We start from the raw sequence: 10,531 nt of genomic DNA on the forward strand, positions 1-10,531 counted from the left end.
TGTAAGTTTCCATGTAATCACAAGCATATTTTCTTGCTAAATTTCCATCTCTTATGATGTCTAGAACAAAACTTTGCATGTCCTTATAAATAATATAGGAATTTCATATAGATACTTTAATAGGTATTTAAGGAAGTGAGTTTGGTTCTTAAAAGTTAATTTCTATGTGAGTTAATTTGGGAGAATACATTTTCTCATGGAAACTTTCCTCTCAATGGATAATGGATTCACAGTTAACTTCTAGAAATCATAAGTGAAAGAGCTTACTGAAGGTAGTGCCCAGGACTTTACTAACACTGTCTTACTCTTTCACCTTTCTTTTGCCTTCGTTTTCTCTTTTTTTCCCCTTTTAAGAGATTTATTGTGGACAACCTCCAAAAATAAAACATGGAAAACACACCAATAGCTACAGAAATATATTTGAATATAATGAATTGATAACTTATAGTTGTGATCTTTCAAATGGACCAGATGAATATTCACTTGTTGGACAGAGCAAGCTTGTTTGTATTGAACCTAACAAATGGAGTAGTGACCCTCCTCTGTGTAAAGGTAATCATATTTCCATTTATCTCCTTTATTTGTAAATACTGTGGAATACTTTGTAAATAGTTTTGTTGTTGTTCAGTCACTTAGCCATGTCCGACTCTTTGCAATCCCATGGACTGCAGGACGCCAGGCTTCTCTGTCCTTCACCATTTCCTGGAGCTTGCTCAAACTCATGTCCATTGAGTTTTACCAATAAATAAATAATTTTGCCAGTAAGTAAAACAATCATGCAAGTTTCCTCCTCTGTTTACATTGACTTCTAATTTAATTTAGGCCAAATTGAATAGAAAATAGTTCTAGTTGTGGGGTTTCCCACTTCTCACCCCAGATGTTATTGACATTCCAGTTTACACATTGTGAACTAATACGTGTGTGCATATAAAAATCAAGACTTTTTGCTTCAAAAACTAAAAAACTCAACACATGCTGCCTTAAATATAAAGTTTTTCCTTATATTGCAAGATGTCTGAATGTTCTGGCTACAAATAATGGTAGTGCAGATTGTTAAAGGCTAGCTCTCTCATTGAAAATAATGACAAACTCTGGACAAAATACATTTTTAAAACAATGTTTAAGGCACTCGAGTGACATGAAGCAAGGAGATGCTAGAGGGGCTTTGACTCTTGGAAGGAAACAGTCACTGAGTACAGGATAATATTTACTCTTTTCAACTCGACATGGAACATTTTCTAAGGGAGGTCATTTCCTAGCACATTCTAAAGAATTAAAATCATTCTGAATACATTATCTGATCAAAATGGAATAAATATAGAAATTAAAACAGCTAATCTAGAAAATTCTCAAATATTTGAAAATTATGAAAGATACTTATAAATAACCCATAGTTAAAGTAACAGGGAAAGTTAGAACATTCTGAATTGAATAAAAATGAAAAATATGATATATCAAAATAGCAAAATTTGTGTGATACAGCAAAAGCACTGCTTAGAGGGAAATTTATAGCATGAATTTGCGTTACAAAAAAAAAAAGTCTCAAGTCAATAACTGAAGCTTCCACCTTACAAAACTAAAAAAGAAAGAGCAAACAAACTCAAAATAAGGAGACATAAGATAATCATAGAGAAAGATCGATAAAATTGTAAAGAGAAAATAATACAGAAAACCAGTGAAACCCCATGGTTCTTGGAGAAGATTGATAAAATAAATAAAGCTATAACTAGGCTGACAAGAAAGAAAAAAGATATTTAATAAATTGAGAAAGAAAAATATCATATGATATCATTTATATAGAGAATCTAAATAATACAACAAACTAGTATATTTAACAAAAAGAAACAGACTCACAGATACAGAGAACAAGCTACTGGTTAATTAGCAGGGAGAGGAAAGAGAGGCAATATAGAGGTAGGGAGCATGACTATAAGATAGGCTACAAGAATGTATTGTATAACATGAAGAACATAGTCACTGTTTTGTAATAACTGTAAATGGAATGTACCCTTTAAAAGCTGTTTAAAAAATGAAAAATAAATTTTTACAAAGAATAAAAAAGAGGACATTGCTAATATACAGACAGATATTTAAAGGGATGATTAAAGAATATTATATTGATAGTTGTAATATCACAAATTTATGCTTATAAATTTGACAACAAATGAAATTAACAAATTCCTTTGAAGAAAAATATACCAAAATATCTCCACACAAAGATATAGGTAGCCTGAATAGTCTTATATCTATTAAGGAAGTATAATTTGTACTTAAAAACCTTCCCACAATGAGAACAGAGACCTCATTGATCTGAGAGATGGCCTTCTTGGGGAATTCTACCTTACACTGCAGGAATAAATAATAGCACCTCCACACAAACTCTTCAAGAAATATTAGAAACAAGTGCTTCTCAACTCGTTTCATGGGGACTTTACCCTGATACCAAAGGCAGACCAAAAATTTGAAAGAAAATTATAAACAAGATCCTTACTGAATATGGGACTTCTCAACAAAGGGAAATCTGGCATGCCACGGTCCTTGGGGGTCACAAAGAGTCGGACACAACTGAATGACTGAACAATGTTGGGAAGAGAGAAATAAAATAGTCTGTATTCACTTACAACGTGATTGTCTCAAAGACTGATGTTTTAGCAAGGTCACAAAATATAGGATCAACATACAAAAAATGTAGAAAGCCAATAAGCTATAATGATAGTTTCTTCTAAATGGAAAAATGTTGTTTTTCTAAATCTGTTTCCCTGGAATTCAAATGCACAAATGAAGTCTTTTCTTTTTTTTCCCAATTAGCATCTTGCTTTTTATTGCTGGCCTCTTTCTTCCCACTTTGCACTAGTTTTTCTGGTCCTGTGTGAAAGCAGCTTTTTATTAATTCTGGAATTTCTCCACTTTACAGTTGTCAAATGTGAACGACCATTTCTCGAACATGGAATAATGGTGTCAGGAAGTAGAGAAAAATTTTCGTACCAATCAGTGGTGGTGTTTGAATGCCTCCAGGGTTTTTACCTTAATGGCAGCAACCTAGTGTTCTGTGGTGGTAATGATACTTGGGAACCTGAGATGCCAACATGTATTAAAGGTACAAGTGTTGTCTTTTTGCTTTTTCTAATTTTGTCTTTTAGTTTTTAAGACTAATTTAAAAAATTGATAATAATTGATAAGAATAATTGAAAAAAATCTTAGTATTTAACTCTGTCTTGTACCCTTTTCCATTGCAGATGTATGTCAGAATTTACATAGAATTCTATTGTGATTTGGTATGTTTTTATGGAGTCTTAGCATGTTATGTTAGCAAATAATGCAGGAGTATCTATTTCTCTTGCTCAGTATTTTTATGTATAAAAATAAATGGGGTGTATTACATTGATTGATTTGCGGATATTGAAGAATCCTTGCATTCCTGGGATAAAGCCCACTTGGTCGTGGTGTATGATTTTTTTAATATGTTGTTGGATTCTGTTTGCTAGAATTTTGTTAAGGATTTTTGCATCTATGTTCATCAGTGATATTGGCCTGTAGTTTTCTTTTTTTGTGGCATCTTTGTCTGGTTTTGGAATTAGGGTGATGGTGGCCTCATAGAATGAGTTTGGAAGTTTACTTTCTTCTGCAATTTTCTGGAAGAGTTTGAGTAAGATAGGTGTTAGCTCTTCTCTAAATTTTTGGTAGAATTCAGCTGTGAAGCCATCTGTTCCTGGGCTTTTGTTTGCTGGAAGATTTCTGATTACAGTTTCGATTTCCTTGCTTGTGATGGGTCTGTTAAGATCTTCTATTTCTTTCTGGTTCAGTTTTGGAAAGTTATACTTTTCTAAGAATTTGTCCATTTCTTCCAAGTTGTCCATTTTATTGGCATAGAGCTGCTGGTAGTAGTCTCTTATGATCCTTTGTATTTCAGTGTTGTCTGTTGTGATCTCTCCATTTTCATTTCTAATTTTGTTAATTTGGTTCTTCTCTCTTTGTTTCTTAATGAGTCTTGCTAATGGTTTGTCAATTTTGTTTATTTTTTCAAAAAACCAGCTTTTAGCTTTGTTGATTTTTGCTATGGTCTCTTTAGTTTCTTTTGCATTTATTTCTGCCCTGATTTTTAAGATTTCTTTCCTTCTGCTAACCCTGGGGTTCTTCATTTCTTCCTTCTCTAGTTGCTTTAGGTTAGAGTTAGGTTATTTATTTGGTTTTTTTCTTGTTTCTTGATGTCAGCTGTAATGCTATGAACCTGTCCCCTTTGCACTGCTTTTACATGTCCCATAGGTTTTGGGTTTGTTGGTGTTTTCATTTTCATTCATTTCTATACATATTGATTTCTTTTTTGATTTCTTCTATGATTTGTTGGTTATTCAGAAGCGTGTTATTTAGCCTCCAGGTGTTTGAATTTTTAACAATTTTTTTTCTGTAATTGAGATCTAATCTTACTGCACTGTGGTCAGAAAAGATGACTGGAATGATTTCAATTTTTTTGAATTTTCCAAGACTAGATTTATGGCCCAGGATGTGATCTATTCTGGAGAAGGTTTCCGTGTGCATCTTGAGAAAAAAGGGAAGTTGCTTGGTTTTGGGGTGAAATGTCCTATAGATATCAACTTAAGGCTTCTAGCTGTGTCATTGTGTCATTTTAAAGTTTGTGTTTCCTTGTTAATTTTCTGTTTAGTTGATCTATCCATAGTGTTGAGTGGGGTATTAAAGTCTCCCACTATTATTGTGTTACTATTAATTTCCTCTTTCATACTCGTTAGCGTTTGCCGTACATATTGTGGTGCTCCTATGTTGGGTGCATATATATTTATAATTGTTATATCTTCTTCTTGGAGTGATCCTTTGATCATTATTTAGTGTCCTTCTTTGTCTCTTTTCACATCCTTTATTTGAAAGTCTATTTTATGTGATATGAGTATTGCGACTCCTGCTTTCTTTTGTTCTCCGTTTGTGTGAAATAGTTTTTTCCAGCCCTTCACTTTTAGTCTGTATTGTTCTCTTGTTTTGAGGTGGGTCTCTTGTAGACAGCTATATGGGGTCTTGTTTTATGTATCCATTCAGCCAATTTCTTGTTCTTTTGGTTGGGGCATTCACCATTAACATTTAAGGTAATATTTATAGGTTGTGTCCCGTTGCCATTTACTTTGTTGTTTGGGTTCACGTTTATACAACCTTTCTGCATTTCCTGTCTAGAGAAGATCCTTTAGCATTTGTTGAAGAGCTGGTTTGGTGGTGCTGAATTCTCTCAGCTTTTGCTTATCTGTAAAGCTTTTGAATTCTCCTTCATATCTGAATGAGATCCTTGCTGGATACAGTAATCTAGGTTGTAGGTTATTCTCTTTCATTACTTTAAGTATGTCCTGCCATTCCCTTCTGGCCTGGAGGGTTTCTATTGATAGGTCAGCTGTTATCCTTATGGGAATCCCTTTGTGTGTTATTTGTTGTTTTTCCCTTGCTGCTTTTAATATTTGTTCTTTGTGTTTGATCTTTGTTAGTTTGATTAATATGTGTCTTGGGGTGTTTCGCCTTGGGTTTATCCTGTTTGGGACTCTCTGGGTTTCTTGGACTTGAGTGGCTATTTCCTTCCCCATTTTAGGGAAGTTTTCAGCTATTATCTCCTCGAGTATTTTCTCATGGCCTTTCTTTTTGTCTTCTTCTTCTGGGACTCCTATGATTCGAATGTTGGGGCGTTTCACATTGTCCCAGAGGTCCCTGAGGTTGTCCTCATTTCTTTTGATCCTTTTTTCTTTTTTCCTCTCTGCTTCATTTATTTCCACCATTTTATCTTCTACCTCACTTATCCTATCTTCTGCCTCCGTTATTCTACTCTTGGTTCCCTCCAAAGTGTTTTTGATCTCATTCATTGCATTATTCATTTTTACTTGACTCTTTTTTATTTCTTCTAGGTCTTTATTAAACATTTCTTGCATCTTTTCAATCTTTGTCTCCAGGCTATTTATCTGTATCTCCATTTTGTTTTCAAGATTTTGGATCATTTTTATTATCATTATTCTAAATTCTTTTTCAGGTAGATTCCCTATCTCCTCCTCCTTTGTTTGACTTGGTGGGCATTTTTCATGTTCCTTTACCTGTTGGGTATTTCTTTGCCTTTTCATCTTGTTTAGATTGCTGTGTCTGGAGTGGACTTTCTGTATTCTGGAGGTCTGTGGTTCCTTTTTATTGTGGAGGATTTACCCAGTGGGTGGGGTTAGACGATTGGCTTGTCAAGGTTTCCCGGTTAGGGAAGCTTGCGTCAGTGTACTGGCGCGTGGAACTTGATTTCTTCTTTTTGGAGAGCAATGGAGTGCCCAGTAATGAGTTTTGAGATGGGTCTATGTGTTAGGTGTGACCTTGGGCAGCCTGTATGTTGACATTCGGGGCTATGTTCCTGTGTTGCTGGAGAATTTGCGTGGTATGTCTTCCTCTAAAACTTACTGGCTCTTGAGTGGTGGTTGGTTTCAGTGTAGGTATGGAGGCTTTTGGACGGTCACTTATTACTTAAAGTTCCATGTAGTCAGGAGTTTTCTGGTGTTCTCAGGTTTGGGGCTTAAGTTTCCTGCCTCTGGATTTCAGTTTTATTCTTCCTGTAGTCTCAGGACTTCTCCAACTATACAGCACTGATAATAAAACTTCTAGGTTAATGGCAAAAAGATTCTCCCCTGTTAGGGACACCCAGAGAGGTTCACAGAGTTACATGAAGAAGAGGAGAGGGAGGAGGGAGATAGAGATGAGCAGGAGGAGAAAAAGGGGGACTCAGAGGAGAGAGACAGATCTACGCAGCTGTCTGTTCCCAGAGTGTTCTCCGTATCTCAGACACCTACAAGGATTCACAGAATTGGATTGGGAAGAGAAGGGGAAAGGAGGAAATAGAGGTGTTCTGAGGTAGAAAACAGAGAGTCAAGATTAGGAGAGAATAATCTTCAGTTTAAAGATAGGGCTTCTCTTTTTTTTTGGTAAGGTTATAGTGTAGTGAAAATGAAAATGAAGAGTAGTAGAGGAGTACTAGAGGACTTTAAAAGAAATAAGAGAAAAAGAAAAATAGAAAATAAAAGAGAAAACGGAAAGGAAAAAAAGGAAGAAAAAAGAAAAAAAAAGAAAAAGAAAAAAAAGAAAAAAAAAAAAAAAAAAAAAAAAAAAAAAAAAAAAAAAAAAAAAATTTTTTTCCCCCTAATTAAAAAAATCGTAAAAATCTATGTAAATGAAAGTTAAGGAGTAATGGGGGAGTAATAGGGAATTTTAAAGGAAAATAAAAGAGAAAAAATAAAAAGGAAAAAATATAAAAAGAAAAAAAAAATTTTTTTTTTCCTTACTTAGAAAAAAAAAAGGTAAAAATATATCTAGGAATTTCTCTGGAGCTGTTGCGGTCAGTGTGGGTTCGGCTCAGTTTCAGATAGCTCCTCGTTCCAGCTTACACTTCTCGATATCTACAGGGCCCTTCCGGTGAAGTCGGTGTTTTCTACAGGGATTTTAATCTGTTGCACCAGTCCCTTCTGAAGCGGTTCCCTTTGTTTATTTGGCTTCTGTTTGCCGGTCTCTTCAGAGCCTCATTTCTGCCCTGACACAGGCGGGCGGAGGTGGACTCTTATTCAGTTAGCTAGTTCCGTTGCGCTGCGGGGCGGGGCTGACGCTGCGGGGAGGGGCTGGCGCTGCGGGGCGGGGCTGACGCTGCGGGGAGGGGCTGGCCCTGCGGGGGCGGGCTGGCGCTGCCGGGAGGGGCTGACGCTGCTTTCTCCCTCTGCGCTGCTCAGGCTCCTGGCTGTTCTATATGGAGCGCGCCCCGCGCTGCGCTAGGTTCCAGCCCTCGGGTGTTACACAAAAGCGCGGAAGGAAAAGCTGCGCCTGCTCTCTGTGCCTTCCCCGTCAGAGCGGTCCAGGCAGCGAGGGGCTTGATGGGCGCACTATCCCCAGGTGTGGCACACTCACTCCCTTCCGCGGACCCAGTCTCAGTTTCCGCTGACGCCAGTCGGGTGCGCGCGCCTTCCGCCCTCCGCGTCCCCAGCCCCAGTCCCCGCCCGCGCCGGTCGGGTGCCTGCGCCCTGTGTCTCGCCGCGACCTTCCCCTCCCCCCTGCCTCCTGCCTCCGGCGGGGCTGGGCGGGTCCGCAGCCTGCGACCTCTTCTTGGGACTTTCTCCGTCCCTTTGTTCTGCGAACGGCCGGCAGTGTGTTCCGGCCGGTTAATTTTCTCTCTTTTGGTCTCCCACAGTTCAAGTTGGCACCTCACAGAAGCTCCCTCCGATTGTCCTCAGGGCACTCAGGCCCGGACCCTAGCCCAAGCAAGACCGCCTAAGACTCCCTTCCCGGGACGGGTCTCCGTCCTTAGCTCTTTTGTCTCACTTTTTGTCTTTTATATTTTGTCCTACCTCCTTTCGAAGACAATGGTCTGCTTTTCTGGGCGCCTGATGACCTCAGCTAGCGATCAGAAGTTGTTTTGTGAGGTTTGCTCTGCATTCAGTTATTCTTTTGATGAATTTGTAGGAGAGAAAGTGGTCTCCCCGTCCTACTCCTCCGCCATCTTGGCTCCTCCTCAAGATGGTTTCTCCTCTCTGAGTTTTATTCTTTCCTGGATTTTGACCTCTGAAGTTTCATTTTCTCAATAGTAATCCAATTTTCTTTAAACAATTTTCCAGTATTAGTTAATTCTTAGTTGTTTTTAAGAAGGGTTTAGGTCGGTTACATCCAGTATAATCAGAAGTGGAACTCACTGCTCAGCTTTTAATTTGCTATTTGTTATTTTAATTGATTTATAATTTATATGCAATAAAATGTACTATCAAAAGTATACAGATCTGCAGATTAACAGATCAACCTTTTACTATGGAACAGAGCACCATTATTTTGCTTTATTTTATTGATGGAATGCTTCAGTTCAGCTCCTGCAAACTCATATTTTTGTTGAAATATATTTCTTGATTCATCAAGTTTATATAAGTGTAAAATATTATTTGCCTTAAAAGCACATGAACTTATTGGTCCTTGTCTTAAGGGGTTTACAACCTAGATGGATAATTAAGGTGTATACACAAATGTGAAACTTTGGAAACTCACTTTATCTTATGGATTACCTTACCCAGGTGCTAACTCTCTCCTGCAGACAGGCAGAATAATAAAGTGAAAAAAAGCTGGTGAAGAATTCGCCTGCAATGCGGGACACCTGGGCTCGATCCCTGGGTTGGGAAAATCCCCTGGAGAAGGAAAAGGTTACCCACTCCAGTGTTCTGGCCTGGAGAATTCCATGGACTGTATAGTCCATGGGGTCACAAAGAGTCATACAAGACTGAGTGACTTTCACTCACTCAGAGAATCTTGCATTTTGTCTTACACCTAGAATTTTAGAATGCTTCTAGGGCAAGCTACTTAAACTCCAGTGACTCTCAGTTTTTCCATTTTACAATTTAATGGTATCTATAATGTAGGATTGTTGTGAGGATAAATTAATGTATATATTACAACAATCAATCACAGCATCTTCCATGTGCTAGTGATATATTAATATTAGTCACAACTCATTTTATTCTCTGCTCAGCATTTTTCTCACCAGCTTATCTATTCCTCTCACTTCTTTCCTTTACATGATTATATTTTCTCAGGTGGTTTGCATTCTCTTTCTAGCTCATGCATGTTCACAGTCATGGAAGACACTAGCATATTATTGATTACCAGTATCACCCACCAATCTCTTCCTCTCCATTGCTGAGCATTACTTGGACACAACGTGTGTTCTTGCTGTTGTTGTTAAGTCACTCAGTCATGTCCGAATCTTTGCAATCCAACAGACTGCAGCACACCAGGCTTTCCTGTCCTTCACCATCTCCCAGAATTAGCTCAAACTCATGTCCGTTGAATCAGTGATGCCATCCAACTATGTCATCCTCTGTCATCCCCTTCTCCTCCTGCCTTCAATCTTTCCCACCATCGGGGTCTTTTCCAGTGAGTCACCTCTTTGTATCAGGTGGTCAAAGTATTGAAGCTATAGCTTCAGCATCAGTCCTTCTAATGAATATTCAGGGTTGATTTCCTTTACTGACTGGTTTGATCTCCTTGCTGTCCAGGGGACTCTAAGAGTCTTCTCCAGCACCACGTTTGAAAGCATCATTTTTTTGGCACTCAGTCCAACTGTCACATCCATACACAACTACTGGAAAAACCATAGCTTTGACTATATAGACCTTTGTAGGCAAAGTGAATTCTCTGCTTTTTAATATGATGTCTAGGTTGGTCATTGCTTTTCTTCCAAGGAGCAAGCATCTTTTAATTTCAAGGCTGCAGTCACCACCACAGTGATTTTGGAGCCCAAGAAAATGAAATCTGTCACTGTTTCCACTTTTTCCCTTCTATTTGCCGTGAAGTGATGGGACCAAATGCCATGATCTTAGTTTTTTGAATGAGTGTTAAGCCAGATTTTTCACTCTCTTCTTTCACCTTCATCTAGAGGTTCTTAATTCCTCTTCACTTTCTGCCATGGTGGTGGTGTCATCTGCAACCCGCTCCAGTATTCTTGCCTGGAGAATTCCAGAGACAGAGGAGCTTGGCCGGCTACAGTCCATAG

The 10,531-nt window shown here is 38.2% G+C and overlaps 1 protein-coding gene across 1 annotated transcript in view; it reads left to right on the forward strand.

Annotated features, from left to right (window-relative positions):
• The window catches only part of LOC122452312 (membrane cofactor protein-like), a 32,372-nt gene that overhangs the window by 20,236 nt on the left and 1,605 nt on the right, over nt 1-10,531 (forward strand). Inside the window, 3 exon segments of the mRNA XM_043485820.1 lie at nt 355-552; nt 2,915-3,108; nt 7,019-7,135. Of these exon segments, the coding sequence (XP_043341755.1) occupies nt 355-552; nt 2,915-3,108; nt 7,019-7,135 (509 nt within the window).

Source organism: Cervus canadensis, chromosome 13 (genome assembly GCF_019320065.1).
Source record: "Cervus canadensis isolate Bull #8, Minnesota chromosome 13, ASM1932006v1, whole genome shotgun sequence".
In the NCBI taxonomy this organism is placed as follows: Eukaryota; Metazoa; Chordata; class Mammalia; order Artiodactyla; family Cervidae; genus Cervus; species Cervus canadensis.